This window comes from Caenorhabditis remanei, chromosome III (genome assembly GCF_010183535.1).
Source record: "Caenorhabditis remanei strain PX506 chromosome III, whole genome shotgun sequence".
Taxonomy (NCBI): Eukaryota; Metazoa; Nematoda; class Chromadorea; order Rhabditida; family Rhabditidae; genus Caenorhabditis; species Caenorhabditis remanei.
Window position 1 is genome coordinate 14,235,124 of NC_071330.1, and position 21,590 is coordinate 14,256,713.

The 21,590-nt window shown below is 35.7% G+C and overlaps 7 protein-coding genes across 7 annotated transcripts; 3 read left to right on the forward strand and 4 right to left on the reverse strand.

The window, feature by feature from the left end:
* Positions 1 to 762: 762 nt before the first annotated feature.
* On the reverse strand, positions 763 to 2,550 carry GCK72_011298 (uncharacterized protein; the record flags this gene model as incomplete). Its single annotated transcript, XM_053728351.1, has 4 exons — positions 763 to 884; positions 931 to 1,112; positions 1,160 to 1,369; positions 2,420 to 2,550. 4 exons carry the CDS (start codon positions 2,548 to 2,550, stop codon positions 763 to 765), a joined length of 645 nt encoding a protein of 214 aa, XP_053587928.1.
* Positions 2,551 to 4,061: 1,511 nt separating this feature from the next.
* On the reverse strand, positions 4,062 to 8,192 carry GCK72_011299 (uncharacterized protein; the record flags this gene model as incomplete). Its single annotated transcript, XM_053728352.1, has 4 exons — positions 4,062 to 4,311; positions 5,875 to 6,242; positions 7,903 to 8,109; positions 8,157 to 8,192. 4 exons carry the CDS (start codon positions 8,190 to 8,192, stop codon positions 4,062 to 4,064), a joined length of 861 nt encoding a protein of 286 aa, XP_053587929.1.
* A 573-nt stretch (positions 8,193 to 8,765) lies between these two features.
* Positions 8,766 to 9,586, reverse strand: GCK72_011300 (uncharacterized protein; the record flags this gene model as incomplete). The annotated part of the gene is made up of 4 exons (XM_053728353.1): positions 8,766 to 8,833; positions 8,881 to 9,038; positions 9,086 to 9,468; positions 9,521 to 9,586. 4 exons carry the CDS (start codon positions 9,584 to 9,586, stop codon positions 8,766 to 8,768), a joined length of 675 nt encoding a protein of 224 aa, XP_053587930.1.
* An 864-nt stretch (positions 9,587 to 10,450) lies between these two features.
* On the reverse strand, positions 10,451 to 10,963 carry GCK72_011301 (uncharacterized protein; the record flags this gene model as incomplete). The annotated part of the gene is made up of 3 exons (XM_053728354.1): positions 10,451 to 10,518; positions 10,570 to 10,727; positions 10,776 to 10,963. 3 exons carry the CDS (start codon positions 10,961 to 10,963, stop codon positions 10,451 to 10,453), a joined length of 414 nt encoding a protein of 137 aa, XP_053587931.1.
* Positions 10,964 to 14,381: 3,418 nt separating this feature from the next.
* On the forward strand, positions 14,382 to 15,424 carry GCK72_011302 (uncharacterized protein; the record flags this gene model as incomplete). The annotated part of the gene is made up of 4 exons (XM_053728355.1): positions 14,382 to 14,699; positions 14,748 to 15,094; positions 15,142 to 15,308; positions 15,357 to 15,424. The coding sequence occupies 4 exons, from the start codon at positions 14,382 to 14,384 to the stop codon at positions 15,422 to 15,424; spliced, it is 900 nt and encodes a 299-aa protein (XP_053587932.1).
* An 806-nt stretch (positions 15,425 to 16,230) lies between these two features.
* On the forward strand, positions 16,231 to 17,024 carry GCK72_011303 (uncharacterized protein; the record flags this gene model as incomplete). The annotated part of the gene is made up of 4 exons (XM_053728356.1): positions 16,231 to 16,296; positions 16,340 to 16,695; positions 16,740 to 16,906; positions 16,954 to 17,024. The coding sequence occupies 4 exons, from the start codon at positions 16,231 to 16,233 to the stop codon at positions 17,022 to 17,024; spliced, it is 660 nt and encodes a 219-aa protein (XP_053587933.1).
* A 1,881-nt stretch (positions 17,025 to 18,905) lies between these two features.
* Positions 18,906 to 21,286, forward strand: GCK72_011304 (uncharacterized protein; the record flags this gene model as incomplete). The annotated part of the gene is made up of 5 exons (XM_053728357.1): positions 18,906 to 19,157; positions 19,208 to 19,624; positions 20,266 to 20,630; positions 20,996 to 21,156; positions 21,207 to 21,286. The coding sequence occupies 5 exons, from the start codon at positions 18,906 to 18,908 to the stop codon at positions 21,284 to 21,286; spliced, it is 1,275 nt and encodes a 424-aa protein (XP_053587934.1).
* Between the last annotated feature and the right edge of the window lie 304 nt (positions 21,287 to 21,590).

A 21,590-nucleotide genomic window follows, 5' to 3' on the forward strand; every position in this document is an offset into this window, starting at 1 on the left:
CTGAAAACGGCAAAAATTGATAGCTTTTGGTCCGGTACTGTACTTGTTAGAAACCTAGGCTTCAATCTCAATGAAATAAAGTGACTTCAGACTTCACTGGCGCAAAACCGTACGAGAAAAAAGATGTACGGCAATTAGAAAACTACCAAATACAGACTTTTCACGTGTCAAGACAGAATGATAACAGCATTTCACATTTTTTTGGGCTACTGTAGTTTTCGTGGTGAGACCCAACTTGAAGCAAGCCTAGTCATGATTATACCTATTTGAAGCGTCTTGATCTGCTGAATTCAAATTTCATAATCAAAATAATGAAATACTAAATCTCACCGAAAAACTAGATTCCAGTCAGATTTTTTTTTCCAATTTACTACAGTAATCCAAGCTAGACAGCATACATCGTAACACCCGAACTATTGTTCACAGAAAATTCAGATTTTCAGCTTCATTTTGAGCTAAAAATCAACTTTCTACTTTTCAAATTCACAAATTTACAGAATTTCGAAACTTTTCAAAAATTTCAAAAAATTTGGAATAGTCGTATCTCGCTAATTTTCGAACCAAATTTTCTGAATTTTAGTTGATCAGAATACGCTTAACAAGACGCTTCGAATGAGTATAATCATGCTATAGTAGGGTCCCACCACGAAAACAGTACTCCATTCCAGATTACTGTAGTTTTCCTGGTGGGACCCAATTTGAAGGAAATATAGGCATGATTATACTTTTCTGAAAGCTCGAAACCAGCTGATTTAGAAAGTTTTATTCATGTTTCACACGGAAAGTATAATTGTTGGAAAAATGATAATTATTATTCCGTGCTCTCAATTCCTCAATCACACTGCAGACTGCATAGTTCTTTGGGAGTTTCGAAATTGAACCATCTGAAAATATTCAAATTTTTTAATTTCAGATGCAGATCCAAATCACCTGGAACCCGTGTGACATTCCGACAGAACGGGCACTCCATATCAAAGTGAAGAAATCTGTGTCCGATGACTCCCTGGATACACTCCTGGCATACTGTATGCCCACATCCTGTGAGAATTCTGGGGATTCTGAATTTAGAATTATATGGGTGATGACATCGAGCACATTCTGACACTCCTGGGCTGCAAAAAAAATTTTTTCAAAAAAAATTTTTTTTTTTAAGTCTTACTTTTCCTTTCCGAGCGCCAATTTTAAAAGGGGACTATTAATTTTCATGTCCAGTATATTTGGTATTACTGTAATTCGACACATTGGGCAGTGTTGGAGATTCTTGACGCAGGATTCACAAAAAGTGTGACCACATTCTTTGAAAATCAATGGGTAGTGCGTTTCAGTGTATTCCAGATTGCAGATTTCACACTCGATGGGGTCGGAGGGGCTGGAAATTCGTTATTAATTGTTTTTTAAGGTTAGTACAGGATTTAAGCTTTATTTTGAACCTAAAATCGCTCTCATATCTTAAAAATGAACAAAGTTACAGATTTTCGAAACTTTTCGTAATGTTTCGAAAATTTTCAATTTTTGGAACTACCGTAACCCTTTCAAATTTGCCCCAATTGTTTCAAAACCTGTATTTTCAGATTTAGCATGCCAATACGCTTCGAATGAGTATAATCATGCCTGGGTTTCGGTTAAATGTGGGTCCCACCACGAAAACTACGGTATGCGCCTTTAAACTGCGGAGAGAGATACTGTAGTTTTCGTGGTGGGACCCTACTAGGGCATGATTATAGTCATTCGAAGCGTCTCAACAAGCTAAATTCAAATTTTATTATAAAAACTTTGAAAATCGAAATCTCACCAAGAAAACGGTCAAAAACTGGATTCCAGACGGATTTTTTGGATTTTTTAGTTTTACTCAAATTTACTACAGTAACCCGGGTGTATTGTAACCCAAACTATTTTTCACAGAAAATTCAGATTTTCAGCTTCATTTTGAGCTAAAAATAAACTTTCTACGTTCCATATTCACAAATTTACAGAATTTCGAAAATTTTCGAAAATTTCAAAAAATTTGAAATAGTCGTATCTCGTTGATTTTCAAATCAAATTTTTTGAATTTTAGTTATTCAGAATACACTTAACAAGACGCTTCGAATGAGTATAATCATGCCATAGTAGGGTCCCACCACAAAAAATACAGTACCCCAATTTAAAGGCGCATACAGTAGTCGCTGGCTCCAAACCTAGGTATGATTATACTTTTCTGAAAGGTAAAAACGAGCTGATTTAGAAAATTTCAGTTTCAGATAAAAACTCTGAAGTTTCATTCATTTTGGGTCCCACCACGAAAACTGGTTATATCTCCCTAGCTATCAATGCTACCAAAAAGTTGTCAACTATAAAAATATTGAAAATTTTTTGAAAATAATTTTTGAAGATAATTAATTTTTAATTACCCATGAGATAAGTTGATTTAAAGACTCACATTATATCGCTTTTCTCTTTGTTCACAGCTCCTTTCTCAATTTGATCCCAGCAATCTTCAATTTTGCAATTCCAGAACACATTTTCATTGATAATTAGAGAATAATCATATGCAGCAATCGGAAAAACCATTCCATTTATCAAATGGAATATTGCTATGACATAATCCACCTGTTTTAGGGTAATTATAATTACCAGGGTAATTACCATAATTAGGGAATAGGTAATTAAGATAATGAAGACGTTTCGTTTGTATTGTTTCTTGTTTTTGAGAATACAGGTTTTGTTGTATTCGAGGAGATAGTCAGAAGCGTTTTTAGTTGAGACAACGAATGGAAAAGTGGAGAAGAGCACGAAGATCTGGAAATCTTATTTTTTGATGTTTGAAACTAAAATTTTTGAAATCAGCGCGTTTTGAGCTTTCAGAAAAGTATAATCATGCCTACATTCCCTTCAAATTGGGTCCCACCATGAAAACTACAGTAATCTGGAATGGAGTACTGTAGTTTTCGTGGTGAACCCTACTATGGCATGATTATACTCATTCGAAGCGTCTTGTTAAGCGTATTCTAAATAACTAAAATTCAAAAAGTTTGGTTCGAAAATAAGCGAGATACGAGTATTCAAAACTTTTGAAAGTTTTTCGAAAAGTTTCGAAATTCTGTAAATTTGTGAATTTGAATAGTAAAAAGTTGATTTTTAGCTCAAAATGAAGCTGAAAATCTGAATTTTATGTGAAAAATAGTTTGGGTTACGATATACTCGGGTTACTGTAGTAGATTTGGGTAAAGCCAAAAAACTGGGCTGAAATCTCGTGAAATTCGGTGAGATTTGGGTTTTTCAATGTTTTCATTATAAAATTTGAATTCAGCATGTCAAGACGCTTTGATTGAGTATAATCATGCCCTAGTAGGGTCCCACCACGAAAACTACAGTATCCCTCTCCACAGTTTAAAGGCGCATACCGTAGTTTTCGTGGTGGGACCCACATTTCACCAAAACCATGGCATGATTATACTCATTCGAAGCGTCTTGACATGCGGATTCTAAAAATCAAAATTTTAAAACAAATGGGGCAAATCTGACAGGGTTACGGTAGTTTCAAAAATTGAAAAGTTTTGAAACTTTTCGAAAATGTGTAATGTTTTTAATTTTTAAGATATCAGGGTGATTTTAGGTTTCAAACGAAGCTAAAATCGGAGCAAGCCATAAAAAATAATTTGGATTACAGAATTTTTCTTTAAATTTAGGTTACTGTAGTTTTCGTGGTGGAACCCAATTTTTACCAAACCTAGGCATGATTATATTCATTCGAACCTTACAAAAACGCGTATAACTTTTTTCAAAGACTTCCATTTCGAAAACTGTTTACATATTCAAAATCAGCGTAAAATTTGCTATAAGACACAGCAAAGAAAATTATAGTAAGTTAGGTTCAAACGATGTTCAAAGTATTCTTAACAGATTTTCCACCTTTTTGGCTTCAATTTGAACATTAAATCTTAATTTTATATTGGAAATGAGCAAAGTTATAGATAAATAAAAAAGTTAAGGGCTGGGCCAGCCCATAACTTTAAGTCTTTTTTTCCTTACCTGGACAAACAGACACACAGACAGACGAAACATTTATTAACAAAAAATATTCACAACCAATACTTGGGCTTGTTCAACTCATCCACAAATTCCAGCGCCAAATAATTTTTTGGTAAACTTTTGGCATAATAGACGCGAGTAGTTTGTCTACAAAATGGGCATTGGACGGATCGATCATTTTTTGGCATTTCCTCAATACACTTCTCACATACAGTATGACCACATGACAGGATTCGAGGAATACGGGGTTTCCCGTCACTGTACTCGAGGAGGCAGATTCCGCAGTCGGACGGTTGACGGCTGGAAATTTGAGAAATTTGAGATTCGACGGTCATTTTAAGCCAAAAACCAACAAAATCCGTCAAAAACTGGCAAAGTTACAGATTTTCGGGGGGTATTTGAGTTTAGAACCTCGGAAAGATAGAACTGTGACAAAATAAAACTGAAAATATAGAACTGACTAAAATAGAACTGTTACAAAGTGGAACAGTGAAAGTTAGAGCTGCTACAAAATAGAACTCAACAAAATAGAACTGAACGCAATGGAACTGCTACAAAATAGAACTCTACCACTGGTTTTGAAAATGCTTTTCGAGCTTATCTAATATAATTTTATACAGTTTTTTGTTGACTATTAAATAGACAAAGACTTTATCTCCATAAAATAAGTGTTTTTAGTCGACTTTTTTCCTCGAAAATTGGTTATAATTCGTCTTAAAAGTCACGAATGCAAACGCGCTCCATTCGAACTAGAGTTCTATTTTGTAACAGTTCTATTTTGTTAAGTTCTGTTTTGTTGCGGTTCCATTTTTTCGTAGTTCCACTTTGTTCAGTTCTATTTTAGTCAGTTCTATATTTTCACAGTTTTATTTTGTCGCAGTTCTATTCTTCCGAGTTCTAAACTCAAATACCCCTGATTTTCGAAAAAGTTCGAAATTTCTTGAAATTTTTAAATCGCTATAACTCTGTCAGATCTTACGCAATCTTTCTAAATTTTTTTTATTTCAGAATCAGCATGCTTAGACGCTTTGAATGAGTATAAGTATGTCCTATATAGGGTCTCGCCACGAAAACTACAGTAACCCGCGTCTTTTCGTGGTGGGACCCAGCTTTCACCAAAACCTAGGCATGTTTATACTCATCCGAAGCGTCTTGGAATCTAAAAATATAAATTTCAAAACATTTGGGGCAAATCTGACAGGATTACGGTAGTTTCAAAAATTTTCATTTCTCGAAACATTACGAAAAGTTTCGAAAATCTCTAACACTGTTCATTTTTAAGATATTAGGTTTGTTTTTAGTTCAAATTGAAGCTTAAACTTGGGGCTGTTCATGAAAATAGTTTGGATCACACAATTCCTGGGTTACTGTAGTTTTCGTGGTGGGACCCAACTTTCACCAAAACTAGGCATGATTATAGTCATTCGAAGCGTCTTGACACGCTGAATTTGATGAAATCAATTTCATTGCCGAGAATTGGGTTTGTAGGCCACGAGTACGCAAAACGTAAGTTTAGGGTCGAAAATTGTTCCAAAAACCTATGGTATACCCCAAAAAGGATTTATTTTTCGATTTTTCCTAAAATTTATAACTTTGAGAGTTTGTGACCATTTTTCTTGGTTTTAGGCTTAAAATTCAAGAAATTTCCTGGAGAGTCTGAAAAAGTAAAATAAATTGAAACGAATTTAAGCGGTTGCACTCCAGAAAGAAGGAAAAGAAGAATTTGGAAAAAAGTTGAAGTTTTCAATGATTTTTTTTGGAATTTTCGGACAGTTTAATTCTTCTAGTAGAAAACATTACTGGGACCAGAAATTCAAAAAAAATGAAAAAAATTGCTAAGCCCCGCCCCCACAGCCAACTTACTTCTCAGAGCCGCCTCCAATTCTCTCGAATTCCGATTCATTTTCCAAAATGAACCAATCTTTAAACTTGACATCAGTCCGCTGTATTCCATTCCTCCAAACTACCAAAAAATCGATGGTAGCCATCGAACAAGGCAAATACAAAAAGAACATAAACCCAAAGTGTTGCTTGAAGGTGTCATCGGTTGCCGTCAAACTTTTCGAAATGCGAAGAATTGCGATGGACAGTAAGAAATGAGAAAACCCGACACGAGCTCTGAATTTTAGGAAATTATTGTAGTCGGATTCCCAGAGACGACTGTCACGAAGTGTGACGGCCCAGAAGTTGAAGATGGTGAACGTGGAGATGCAGAAGAGGTAGATTTGAAGCTGAATATTCACAAAAAGTTTATGGAAATTTAGTTTTTGACCGTTTTTATTTTAAATTTGAATTCAGCATGTCAAGACGCTTCGAATGAGTATAATCATGCCCTAGTAGGGCCCCATTTCGAAAACTACAGTACTCCACTCCAGGGGTACTGTAGTTTTCGTGGTGGGACCCAAATTTCATCAAAACCTAGGCATAATTATACTCATTCGAAGCGTCTTGTTAAGTGTATTCTGAATAACTAAAATTTAAAAAGTGTGTTCAATAATTTAATTTTTTCGAAAAAAAAAATCTATAACCTTGTTGAAAATCTATAACCTTGTTCATTTATAACCTATTTTTTTGGTTTTTGGCTTAAAATTGAACTAAATATCTGAGCAAACTGTGAAAATGATATTAGACATGTCCCACAACTGTTTCCTCATCAAAAATAAAAAAATAGCGAATTTTCCCACTTGACGAGCTGATTTCAAATATTTCCGTTATAATTTATAAAAATCAGATTTTCTTAAAACTGACATGTATGTCATCTCCAGTAAAACAAATACCAAGCTGTGTGACCACTCCAGCAACAGAAATTCCTCCAAATCCCACAAGAAGAATATTCCGAGACCGTTTCACATCAGTAATCTCATATCTATCGCTCAAAAAATCGATAAACGTTTTGAGTAATGAAAAACTCAGAAAAATGAGCAAACACGTGGCGAGAGTTTTTCCAAAAGTGATGAAGTACTCCATTTGGAATTCAGCAAATACTATAGCTATCGAATAAACAAAAGCGCAAAACGAATAGTAAAACGCAAGCACGAGCATCAAACCATCGGTAAAAAATCCCGGACTAGCAAAAGATTTTGCCATTTTTAGTATTAGTCTGACGGTATAATAATAATTGGAAAGTAAGAAAAAGAACGGGGGGAAGACAATGCAAATAGGTGTGCAAATATTATCTAAACAAATAGAATGCGCCTCAGAAATTTAAGACACTCAATGTGCATATAGTGGAGAAAACGGGGGAATTTTGTACTTTTTAGTGATCTTTTTTGGTAGGTCAGTAGCGGAGATAATTATGTGACTAGATATCGGCTCTTTGTTTTATCATCTATTTTATACTAAAAAAAAAAAAAAAGTATTCGACATTATATTATTAACTTCCGTACAATAACCATAGTATCATAATTAAATTCATTAAATTAATTATCATTACATCTTAATTCCTTCCACAAATTCCAGCACAGCATGATTCTCAATAAGCTTTGAGGCGATTCCTGAAAATATCATAATCATATTTCGACACATTTTCTTATTGCTTACCATATGTTGCCGTTTGACATGTTGGACATGTAATTTTTCCGTTCCTTATTATTCTATCCGCACAGTACTCACAAATTGTGTGTCCACAGTTTTTCAGGATTCTGGGGATTCTGGAGGCGGAGAATTCCACTAGACAAATGTTGCACTCGATGCTGAAAGTTTATACAGTTTTTTCTGCTACTAAGGGGTGCCAATTTACATTGGATCACTATCAGTTCTTTCTGTGTTTAATTATCGCATGTCGCTTGAATCGCTATGAAAACTCCGACTCCTGAATCCACCAGTCAACATTACCAAAACTTCAGTCGTACTGATTTCAGTAATAGTACCTAATCCCAGCTGGCTCCATACCAATGCATTTCTTTCTTTGACATTTAGCCATATCATTGTTGTCTTTACTGTAGCTACAGTAATAGCTATATGGAATACGGTAGATGCAATTATCAGTTTCTTATGATGTTGGAGATCGAAACGACCTATTTTACCCCCGATTTCAAGAATAGCAGTGCAGAAACAAAGAGTGGTGCAATAGAATGCCACACAAGATGTGAGCATTATCTGAAAATCTAAATTAGTAGAAAAACTACAGAAGTCTTACGACTCACCGAGTCACGAATGTCTTTCAAAATAAATATAGCCATCAGAATAGTTTCCAGTGAAGCAATGCCCAAGAAATGACTCCACAAATCGATTATGAATTCTTGAAATTCACCAACGCGATTGCGCTGCCGATACTTTGCATGAAAATAATCTATTAGAACCCCAACTAATAAAGCTAATAATACGTAGCATACTAAACACAATATTCCCTCGCATAAATTATGAAATACCGGGAAACAGGCATTATAAATTAGAGATGAGCCAACTCCAATTATAAAAACGACAGCGTAGGTCACAGTGATGAAGCAATGAATTCTATCCATTCGAGGGTGCAAATCAATTTTATTGTACGGAGGCTGAGGGGAGAGGAGGGATGAACAGAAATGGCGCGCACACAGGTTAATGAGATGAGATAGGCAAGACACAGTTTTCCCAGGAGCAGTTTTAATGTCTGACAACAGAAAAATGACAGATGGTATGCGATCTGACCCTGGGAAAAAATATGAGGAGCCAATGCACATTAGCACTTCATAATGTACTTGTGGGAAGGATTGTCACTGAAAACAAATAAAGAGGAAAAAATGAATATTTTATTAATTTCAGGTAAAAAATTATCAATCCAACTTAATTCCTTCCACAAATTCCAACGCAGCATAATTCTTGGTAAGCATCGAGACGGGTCCTGAAAAATTTGTAATCATATTTTAGACACCTTTTCTTATTGCTTACCATCAATCTCTGTTGCAGTTTGACATGTTGGACATGTTATTTTTCCGTTCCTTATTATTCTATCCGCACAGTACTCACAGATCGTGTGTCCACACTTTTTCAGGATTCTAGGGATTCTGGAAGCGGAGAATTCCACGAGACAAATGTTGCAATCGATGCTGAAAGTTTATACAATTTGATATGCTGCTAGAGGGTGCCAACTTACATTGGATCACTATCAGTTCTTTCTGTGTTCAATTCCCGCATGTCGCTTGAATCGCTATCAAGACTCCGGAATCCACCAGTCAACACCATCAAAAATTCGGTCGTACTAACTCCAGAAAGAATTGCTAATCCCAGTTGGCTCCATACCCATGCAGTTCTTTTTTTAGATACATCTATCATTGTTGTCCCCAATGTAGCGTTGGCATAACTTATATAAGCTGTGACAGATGCTACAGTAATAGCTATATGAAGTACGGTAGATGCAATTATCAGTTTCTTATGATGTTGAAGATCGAAACGACCTATTTTTCCTCCAATTTCGAGGAAAACAATGCGGGAACTGACACTAATACCGTAGAAACCCAAACAAGATGTAAGCATTCTCTGAAAATATGTATACGTTGAGCAATACAAATAGTATAGTATTAAGACTCACCATGCCAGCAATATCGTTCAAAATAAAGTTAACCCTCAGAATAGTTCCCGATACAGCAATCGCCATGAAATAACACAAAGAATTGAATTTGAATTCCTGGGAATCCCCAACGGGATTGCGTTGTCGATATTTTATATAAATGACCCCAACTAATGAAGTTGATAAGGCTAAACATAATTCGCATGAACTATGAAATGTCGGGAACCAGAAGTAATAAATTAAAGATGTACTATTTCCAGTTACAAAAACGACAAAGTAGACTACGGTGATGAAGCGATGAATATTATCCATTCAGGGGGGCAAATCAATATATTTGTATGGAGGATGAGAGGAGAGGAGGGATGAACAGAAATGGCGTACACACAGGTTGATGAGATGAGGTAGGCCAAACACAGTTGTTTCCCAGGGACAGTTTTAATACCTGACAACAGAGAAGCAGTGACAGATGGTATGCGATCTGACCCCAGGAAAAAATAAGAAGAGCCAATACACATTAGCACTTTAAAGTATAATCCATAAAGGTTGGAATCATTGTTTTAGTGCGTATCGTAGAGATGTAGTCATATAAGAAATTTGGAGATCTTGCTCCTTCATCGGACCATAGGGTTGATGTTTTTGCACGAAATGTTGTAAGAAAGAGAATGTCGAAATTCGTTGCCGGACGTCGACTGTGCTCTATAAGGCTTATGCACCTGTAGCCCAGTAGTGCTGCGGAGGCTTAATCTTTAGACGGTGGTTTGGTTCCACCAACCTTTCGTGAGAAAACAGCAACACTATAGTCCGATGAAGGAACCACTTCTCCTATTTCTTATATGAAGACATTAGAACTTCATAATGTTCTTCTGAGAAGGATAGTATGTGGACTCTACACGCTGAAAACAAATAAAGATGTAAAAATTAATATTTCATTTAAATTCAATCAAAAAGTTATCATTCCATCTTAATTCCTTCAACAAATTCCAACACAGCATGATTCTTGGTAAGCATCGAGCTGCTCCCTGCAAAAGTTTATAATCATATTTCAGACACATTTTCTAGCTATATCTTACCATCAACCTCTGTTACAGTTTGACACATTGGACATGTTATTTTTTTGTTCCTTATAGTTCTATCCGCACAGTGCTCACAAATTGTGTGCTTACAGTTTTTCAGGATTCTAGGGATTCTGGAGGCCGAGAATTCCACGAGACAGATATTGCATTCTATGCTGAAAATATATATATATAATTTTATGTGCTGCTAGGTGCCAACTTACATCAGATCACTATCAGTTCTTTCTGTGTTTAATTCTCGCATGTCACTTGGATCTCTCTCAAGACTTCGGAATCCACCAGTCAACACTATCAAAAATTCGGTCGTACTAATTCCAGAAAGAATTGCTAATCCCAGTTGGCTCCATACCCATGCAGTGATTTTCCTGGATACATCTTCTGGCTCAATCATTGTTACCTCTAATATAGCGTCGGTATATCTTCTATAAGCTGTGGCAGAAGCTACAGTAATAGCTATATAACGCATTCTCTGTAAGACTCGATCATGGTCACTGTAGGTAGGGGCGTAGGGCGGCTAAGTTAGCTACAGCTTTGAAACTTTCAAAGAACGTATATGAGTAAATGTGCAACACATATACACAATATTGGGTCGCAGCTCCGGGTTACTGTAGTACGGTAGGTGCTCATAGGTCAAAAAATGAACTTTTTGAGAATTGATCGGGAAAAGCTGAAATTTTCAGCATTTATTGGATAGGAATAGAGTATTTATTTCACAAAGTTTCAAAGTTTAAAAAATTTTTTTAACCGAGTTATGGCCAAAACACACACTTTTTTGACCGATTTTTTGAAAAAATCTAAAATAAGGATCCTTAATCGGAATTTCCGTATTCCAAAACTATTTTTTTAACGTTTGTTATTATTTTTTCTATTGATCAAAAAAAAATTCATTGAAAAAAACCTCGGCTGAAAGGTTCAAATTTGATCTAGAAAAAACCAAAAAAATTTTATTTTGAAATTTTGGAAATTTTATTTTAGAAATGCGTAGTCCTTATAATTTGCAACATTTTTTGTATTGACACTTATGTTTTAACTCTTCATCATCACATAGAAATCTTGAATTAAGTGGAAATTATCAATTGAGCGGCGTGTGATTTCCAGCTGTCGCGTAAGAGCGGAATACACAAAATAAATGTTTTTGTTTGAGTAATTTTAAGATTGTGCTTTGTTTGACAATACTCTGCTTACTGTAGAAAACAATTCGGTACGTTTTTCATTCACAAAGTTGTGCATCAATTCAATTAATATCTCACATGAGAATCTCTTGCGTTGGGAACCGTAGATCTTGATATTTTTTGCCAAAAGACATTTCTTGGTCTTACTAAAAAACTCCGAAAGTAGTAGCGGCGTTCTCAAAGTTTTGCTAAAAAAATCGATTTTTTGTTTTTTTGGAAAATTTTTTAGTCGACTCACTTTGGCTCTTCATAACTTCTCGCATTTTCAATATTTTTAGAAGATTTTTTTTGCAGATGATTGGTAAAGACATGTTCTTTATTTTTGCTTATTAAACTATAAAGCTACTACCTTGTCGGAATGAGATAATTTAGGAACTATTTTTATTTTGGAAACACGTTCCCAAGAGACCGAGTCCATTTGATCATTTGACGGATAATGCAAGTTCACACACTCAAATGTAGATCAAACCAAAAAATGAGATTTACTTTAAATTTTAGACTTCTTTACAGGTTATTTAAGTACTACTACCCTACATATACTCTACTCAATAGAAGAATCGTTCGACCCTCTGTTTTTTTCCAAAATTTAGATTTGGGTCATTTTTCAGAAAAAGATGTGAACATAAAAAGTGTTTTAAATTAAAATGGAAATCAGGCCACAGTGTTCTTTTTCCCATCACGTGACCTAAAAATGAAAAATTCCGGAAAAATTGGTTGTAGGGTAGTAGTACTTAAATAACCTGTAAAGAAGTCTAAAATTTAAAGTAAATCTCATTTTCTGGTTTGATCTACATTTGAGTGTGTGAACTTGCATTATCCGTCAAATGATCAAATGGACTCGGTCTCTTGGGAACGTGTTTCCAAAATAAAAATAGTTCCTAAATTATCTCATTCCGACAAGGTAGTAGCTTTATAGTTTAATAAGCAAAAATAAAGAACATGTCTTTACCAATCATCTGCAAAAAAAATCTTCTAAAAATATTGAAAATGCGAGAAGTTATGAAGAGCCAAAGTGAGTCGACTAAAAAATTTTCCAAAAAAACAAAAAATCGATTTTTTTAGCAAAACTTTGAGAACGCCGCTACTACTTTCGGAGTTTTTTAGTAAGACCAAGAAATGTCTTTTGGCAAAAAATATCAAGATCTACGGTTCCCAACGCAAGAGATTCTCATGTGAGATATTAATTGAATTGATGCACAACTTTGTGAATGAAAAACGTACCGAATTGTTTTCTACAGTAAGCAGAGTATTGTCAAACAAAGCACAATCTTAAAATTACTCAAACAAAAACATTTATTTTGTGTATTCCGCTCTTACGCGACAGCTGGAAATCACACGCCGCTCAATTGATAATTTCCACTTAATTCAAGATTTCTATGTGATGATGAAGAGTTAAAACATAAGTGTCAATACAAAAAATGTTGCAAATTATAAGGACTACGCATTTCTAAAATAAAATTTCCAAAATTTCAAAATAAAATTTTTTTGGTTTTTTCTAGATCAAATTTGAACCTTTCAGCCGAGGTTTTTTTCAATGAATTTTTTTTTGATCAATAGAAAAAATAATAACAAACGTTAAAAAAATAGTTTTGGAATACGGAAATTCCGATTAAGGATCCTTATTTTAGATTTTTTCAAAAAATCGGTCAAAAAAGTGTGTGTTTTGGCCATAACTCGGTTAAAAAATCTTTTTAAACTTTGAAACTTTGTGAAATAAATACTCTATTCCTATCCAATAAATGCTAAAAATTTCAGCTTTTCCCGATCAATTCTCAAAAAGTTCATTTTTTGACCTATGAGCACCTACCGTACTACAGTAACCCGGAGCTGCGACCCAATATTGTGTATATGTGTTACCGAAGACTCAGAGTACATGTTTATATAACTAACTTTCCCTAGTACCTCTGTTGCTCGAGTCTTACAGAGAACGCGTTATATGGAATACGGTAGATGCAATTATCAGTTTCTTATGATGTTGGAGATCGAAACGACCTATTTTACTTCCAATTCCAAAAATAACAATGCGGGAACAAGAACTGATGTAATAGAAAACCAAACTAGAGTTGAAGATTGTCTGGAAATATGTAATCATTGAGCAATACAAATAGTATTAATACTTACCAGGCCACCAATATCTTTCATAATAAATATAACTCTTAAAATAGTTCCCAATAAAGTTATCCCCATGAAATAACACAACGACATGATTTTGAACTCCCGAAACTCCCAAACACGATTTCGCTGCCGATACTTTTTATAAAAATGTCCAAATATGACCCCAACTAATGCAGTTAAAAATGAATACATAAGAGACAATATTCCTTCGCATGCATTATGCAATCTCCAGAACTAGGCGAAATAAGTAAGAAATAAGAGATTTCCATTTACAAAAACGGCAAGGTAGGTCAGAGCGATGAAGTAATGAATTTGATCCATTCGAGGCGAAAAAAATCAATATTTTTGTTAGGAGGCTGAGAGGAGAGGAGGGATCATAAGGGAAACGTTCTATTTGTCCAATGTGAAACATTAAAACGGTCCCTGGGAAACAACTCATCTCATTTACCTGTGTGTACACCATTTCTGTTCATTCCTTCTCTCCTCTCATCCTCCAAACAAAAATATTGATTTGTGCTTCGAATGGATCAAATTAGTCGCTTCTTCATTTTGATCTACCTTGCGGTTTTTATAACTGTACTTGGCTCATCTCTAATTTATAATGCCTGTTTCCCGACATTTCATAACTTATGCGAAGGAATTGTGTCTTTAGTATGGTCATGCTTCACCATTTTATTTCTTGCGGTGATTGATGAAATTTTTAATGCGAAGTATCGGCAGCGCAATCGCATTGGACAGTTCCAGGAGTTCGAATTCGATTCGTTATGTTATTTTATAGCGATAGCTTTATCAGGAACTATTCTAAGGGTTACGTTTATTTTTAAAGGTTTTAGTGATACGGTGAGTCGTAAAACGTTTTGTAGTTATTCTACTAATTCATATTTCCAGATATTGCTCAGATTTTGTTGGATTTTTTATCTCATTAGTGTTTGCTCTCGCATTGCTATTCACGTCGTTGGTGTAAAAATCGGTCGTTTCGATCTCCAACATCATAAAAAACTGATAATTGCATCTACCGTATTCCATGTAGCTATTACTCTAGCTACACTAAGGACCACACTGATAGATGCAGAAGATATCACAAGAATATTGGAAATCCTATGGAGTCAACTGGGATTAGGGATTATTTCTGGAGTCAGTACGACCGAATTTTTGGTGGTGTTGACTGGTGGATTCCGGAGTCTTGAGAGCGACTTACGAGAATTGAACACAGAAAGAATTGATAGTGATCCAATGTGAGTTAGCACCCTCTAGCAGCATATCAAATTGTATAAATTTTCAGCATTGAATGCAACATCTGTCTCGTGGAATTCTCCCCCTCCAGAATGCCCAGAATCCTGAAAAAGTGTGGGCACACGATTTGTGAGAGTTGTGCGGATATACTGCTAAGACAGAGATATAATCTTGGAATTGCATGTCCAATGTGTCAAACTGTAACAGAGCATTATGGTAAGCTACAAGAAAAGGTGTCTGAAATATTTTTATGAATATTTTCAGAAAGTAGCTCGGAGCTTCCCAAGAATCATGCTGTGTTGGAATTTGTGGAGGGGATCAAGACGGAATGATAATTGTTAATAATTCGAATAAATCATTCTTGTTGCGCCATTTTTCAATAAACATATTTCTAATTCTTTCTTGGAAGAAAACCTTTCAATGATAGAGAAAAGGGGTTCAATAATTATTATAAAAATATCAATAATTACCGAGAATTGTGGAGAGTGGACTGACTCCGCTCACTGCTCCCAGGGGTTGACCCTCCACACTGCCAGTCGGTTTTCCCTACAAATGTCTTTACTAATTTGCCGTAAGCCTTACGCGGCTAAATTCCTCAGTTGACGGTGTTCCAGAGCTGCCACGAATTAGAACTGCCGGATTAGAACCAGTGTTGAAAAATAGCTCTTGTCAAAGCCGTTGAACTTTCAGGATTTATAAGAAATTATAATTCTCATAAGGAAAACGTTCTATTTGTCCAAGAGACATTAACACGGCCCCTGGGAAACAACTCATCTCATTAACCTGTGTGTACGCAATTTCTGTGCATTCCTTCTCTCTTCTCCTCTCAGCCTCCTAACAAAAATATTGATTTTTTTCGCCTCGAATGGATAATATTCATTACTTCATCCATGTGACTTACCTTGTTGTTTTAATAACTGCAGTTAGCACAGTTGTAGTAATATATAAGTTCCCATCACCATTACGACACGACACGACAGACACGATCACATTTTGCGAAGGAATGTCGTATTTTGTAATTTCAGTCTTATTAATTACATTAAATGTGGTCATAATTGAACATTTCGATGCAAAGTATCGGCAGCGCAATCGCAATGGGGAACTTCAGCAATTCATATTTGATTTATTGTGTTTTTTCATGGGGACTACTTTATGGGGAACTATTCTGAGGGTTATATTTATTCTAAAAGATATTGGTGGCTTGGTAAGTCTTAATACTTTTTATATTTCTCAATACACATTTCCAGAGAATGGTCATGTCTTGTTTGGTTTTCCATCTCATTACTGTTTGTTCCCGCATTGCTATTCACGACGTTGGTGTAAAAATCGGTCGTTTCGATCTCCAACATCATAAGAAACTAATAATGGCATCTACCGTATTCCATACAGCTATTACTGTAGCCACAGTAAGATCAACAATTGGAGAGTCTGAAGATCTCACAAGAATATTGGAAATGCTATGGAGCCAACTGGGATTAGGAATTGTTTCTGGAATCAGTACGACCGAATTTTTGATGGTGTTGACTGGTGGATTCAAGAGTCGGAGTCTTGACGGCGATCTCTCACAAGAATTGAACACAGAAAGAACTGATAGTGATCCGATGTAAGTTTTGTGTCACATATAAGTGGAACTTCTCAAGTTTTCAGAATCGAGTGCAACATCTGTTTCATGGAATTCTCCGCCTCCAGAATCCCCAGAATTCTGAAAAAGTGTGGACACACGATTTGTGAGTGTTGTGCGGATATACTGCTAAGACAGAGATATAATCATAGAATTGCATGTCCAATGTGTCAAACTGTAACAGAGCATTATGGTAAGCAATAAGAAAAGGTGTCTGAAATATGGTTATGAGTTTTTGAGGGGGCAGCTCGAAGCTGGCCAAGAATCATGCTGTGCTGGAGTTTGTGGAAGGGATCAAGATGGATGGATAACTTTTTGAATATTCCGTTTATAACTGGACTTACAGTAGCGAGCATAGGTGAGGGCAGATTCATACTTTCATGTGTATCTCTGCTGAATCGTGTTCGTTTTGCATAATCTTTTTTTTCACAGATAGCTGAACGATCCAGTAACAAGAAAATAAGTTTTTTGTAAAAGTTTCAGTTTTGATTTTTTTCAATAATTGATTTTTCTTGTTCATGATTTGAAAATTCGAAAAAAAAACTTTTTATTTTTCTCTTGGAGTTATTGAGTTTTTAATGTCAAAATGATGGAACATGTACAAATAAACAAAAAATCATGTTGAATTAGTTTCTTAGTTCCTGAGCATCGTGCTAGAGCTCCAGAAGTCAAAAGTGGCGTCCTCGGAAAAACCTTCATAACTCATTGAAGAATTACCCAAATTAGCCAAAACATGTACCAAAAAACGTGTTTTGAGTTCTTCTACAAACCAACATCAAAAAATCAAGATTTTAGAAAAAATAATTTTTCAAATTTTTTTCACTCAAAATTTTGTCATTCCAATTTTTTCCTGATTTCCGATATTTTCTGGCTTTAAAACAAACAAAAAATACAAAAATGTGTTTTATTATTTGTGATAAAGCACTTTGCATGCAGTATTTGAAACGTATGTTCGTTTTATAGCCAGAAAATATCGGAAATCCAGGAAAAAATTGGAATGAAAAATTTTTGAGTGAAAAAAATTTGAAAAATTATTTTTTCTAAAATCTTGATTTTTTGATGTTGGTTTGTAGAAGAACTCAAAACACGTTTTTTGGTACATGTTTTGGCTAATTTGGATAATTTTTTGATGAGTTATGAAGGTTTTCCCGAGGACGCCACTTTTGACTTCTGGAGCTCTAGCACGATGCTCAGGAACTAAGAAACTAATTCAACATGATTTTTTGCTTATTTGAACATGTTCCATCATTTTGACATTAAAAACTCAATAACTCCAAGAGAAAAATAAAAAGTTTTTTTTCGAATTTTCAAATCATGAACAAGAAAAATCAATTATTGAAAAAAATCAAAACTTAAACTTTTACAAAAAACTTATTTTCTTGTTACTGGATCGTTCAGCTATCTGTGAAAAAAAAGATTATGCAAAACGGACACGATTCAGCAGAGATACACATGAAAGTATGAATCTGCCCTCACCTATGCTCGCTACTGTATTATAATAAATAAATTAATTTTTCATCTTTATTTGTGTTCTGTGTGCAGAGCCTACATCCCAGAGGCTATCCCTCCCAGGAGAAAATTGTGAAGTGCTAATGAGTCTAGTCTAGGCTCCTCCCATTTTTCCCAGAGTCACTGTTTCCCAGGGTCAGGTCACATACCCTCTGTCACTTCTCACCATCATTTCTCCCCCTTTACTCTTCTTACTTTCATTGATTTTTCGAATGACTGTCTAGTTCTCTGCGCTCTCTCCTCTCCACGGCACCGTCACTTACTCAAATTTCAATGCGCTGTATCTCAAAAAGGGGCGGAGCTTTAAAAAAGTTGTTAACTAATAAAATGTGGAGAATTTCAAGAGCTACATTTCTGCGGTTGACAACTTTTTGATGCTGTTCACATTTTTGAGTTATAGCACTTCAAAGTAGAAGACTCGACGCTCTAGCTGTCTGCGTCTCTCACCTATTTCAGCGCGCTCAACTTCAATCCGTTGTATCTCAAAAAGGGGTGGAGCTACAAAAAAGTGGTCAACTACAAAAATGTAGGAAATTTTGAGGGCTACATTTTTTTAGTTAACAACATTTTAGTAGCTCCGCCCATTTTTGAGATATAGCTTTTTAAAGTACTCTAACTTAACTGTTCAAAATTTCTCGAAACCACTTCCAGTTATCACCCGTCAAATTCATCTCATTTCAGTGATGCTAAAACCCTTCTGCCACATACCGGTGCTCCTAGCCACCATCACTACAGTAACCCTCTACAGTATTGCACTGGTTACTGTAGACAACTCGGATTTGTCTAATCTCTGCTGGGCTACGATAGGATGCGCGGTATTTCACAAGAGCTCGGAAATGTTGATAACGAGCCAGAATAGTATGATGATAATTGGGTTCAGTGGAATCTCAATTACCTCGTTAATTGCAGTGTTTTGGAGTGTTAAATATAATTTGGTGAGTTTTAGACCAAATTTTGAGAAAAAATTTTAAAGGGTTTTTTCCAGATTTCCTTCTTTGTCTGCTCTGCCTTAATCACCTCTTACTACACCATATTCATTTTCCAATCCGCTAAAAAAGATAGAAAGGAATTTGATCTACAAAAAATGGATGTTCACTCCTGGAACGATGTTACCATGTATTGCTTTGCAGTTTTACTTGGATTCTTATCGATTTTTGGATTGTTGGGACTAATTTTTAGTGAAAACTTTGCTCTTTCCACTGCTTACCATATTGCTGGTATCTCCGCTGTCGTTACAGTAACCCTCGTCGCCATGAAGTATATTTTGGACTTTTTCAATCGATATTTTGAAATGGATCAAGTGAAACGCTGGCGGAATAATATGGTGGTCGGGCTCGCAGGAATTGTGATATGTGGAGTGGCGCCGAGGATTGTGGTGTATAGCTATGGGATTGGAGAAAAGGTAACTTCAAAGCTTCATATCTCAAAAGGGGGCGGAGCTATGAAAAAGTTCTCAACTACAAAAATGTAGCCCTTGAAATTCTCTACATTTTATCAGTTGAAAGTTTTTTGATAGCCCCGCCCACTCTTGAGAAATAGCGCTCCAAAGTCAAAAGAGCTTCGAGGGAGACGCAGACAACGAGAGCGTCTAACTGTTTGCGTCTCCTCATTTCGACGCGCCAACTTTAAATCGATGTATCTCAAAAGTGGGCAAGGCTAGAAAAAAGTGGTCAACTACAAATATGTAGCCCTTGAAATTTTCTACATTTTATTAGTTGGAAGTTTTTTGATAGCTCCACCCACTTTTGAGATATAGCGCTCCAAAGTCAAAAGAGCTTCTTGGGAGACGCAGACAGCGAGGGTGTCTGCTTTCTCTGCGCGCGCTCTCTCCACCCTGTGTGCCTCCAATACTTCAAAGCGGTGTAACTCTTCAGGGTAAAGGGCTAGAAAAAAGTTGTCAACTACAAAAATATAGCAAATTTCAAGGGCTAAAATTTTGTGGTTGATCACTTTTTGATAACTCTGCTTGTTTTTGAGATATATCACATCAAAAATATAGCAAATTTCAAGGGCTATCGAGGACTATCATAATTATTTTTTCAGATTCTCCCTTTCCTTCTCTCCATCCCCATCTACTCTTCCATTCTTTTCTACTACCTCTTCGTCTACGGATACCGTCAACACTGTTTCATCAACCACCAAAACCAAAATTTCTTCAAAATTTGGATTCCAATGGTCAATATCACATTTTCAGTGATTTTGGCTAGAATGGGGATTCATACTGATCTCGAATCTATGATCTATATTCAAGCCCTATTTTTTGTGCTTTCCGTTTTCAGTGGCGTTGATTTAGTTATTATTTTGAATGGGGGATTGAGATCAATTCATGAGGAAATGAAAGTGGAGAGTTCAGAAAATGTGGAGAAGTCAACGGAGGAATTGAAGCCAAAAAAGAGGATTTATCCGAGGTGAGTATCTCAGAAAGGGGCGGAGTTAGAGAAAAGTCGTCAACTACAAAAATGTAGGAAATTTCAAGGACTACATTTTTGTAGTTGACAACTTTTTGCTAGCTAGACACCCCGAGGAGTTATAGCGCTTAGAAGATGTGAAGAGAAAGGGAAGGAGAGAGAGCGCGCAGACAACGAGGGTGTCTAACTGTCTGCGCCTCTCTCTCTCAGGGCGCTCAACTTCAAGTCGCTGTATCTCAAAAGTGGGCGGAGCTAGAAAAAAGTGGTCAACTACAAAAATGTAGGAAATTTTAAGAGCTGCATTTTTGTAGTCGACAAGTTTTTGGTAGCTCCGCCCCCTTTTCAGATATTTTCTAATATTCCAGAATCCTCTGTACATCCTGTGACTCCGAGTACTCCGACTCCAAACCTCCCAGAATCCTACCGGAATGCGGACACTCGATTTGTGGAAATTGTGCTAGAAGAAAACTGAGCAAGAAGAATAAATTGACTTGTCCAGCCTGCCAGACGGTTCATTTTGTGAAAAGTAGGTTACTGTAGTTTTGTAGTTTGTAGTGTAAAACTTTGTTTTTCCAGAAGGAGTTAAAGGTCTGTTCAAAAACTTCACACTGTTGGATATGATTGAGGAGGCCAGAAAAATCATGGATGAAGCCTAAAAATTTTCGTGAACTTAAAAATTGAAATAAAACTTTTGACCTTTTTTTATCTTGAAATCTAGCAGAGATACGTAAAATTGGCCAACTAATAAAATGCGCAGAATTTTACGTAGATCATTTTATGGTTGATCATTTTTTTGATAGAACGTCAGAGTTGCCCGCGTACGAATACGGGGTGATAGGGTCCTGATAAAATAAGACGACAAATACACAGTTTCTTACAATAAATTTACTTTATTGCAAGAAAACAAGAATAAAAGCGATAACTTACAAAACAAAAGTCAAAAGCACAAACGCTAAAATT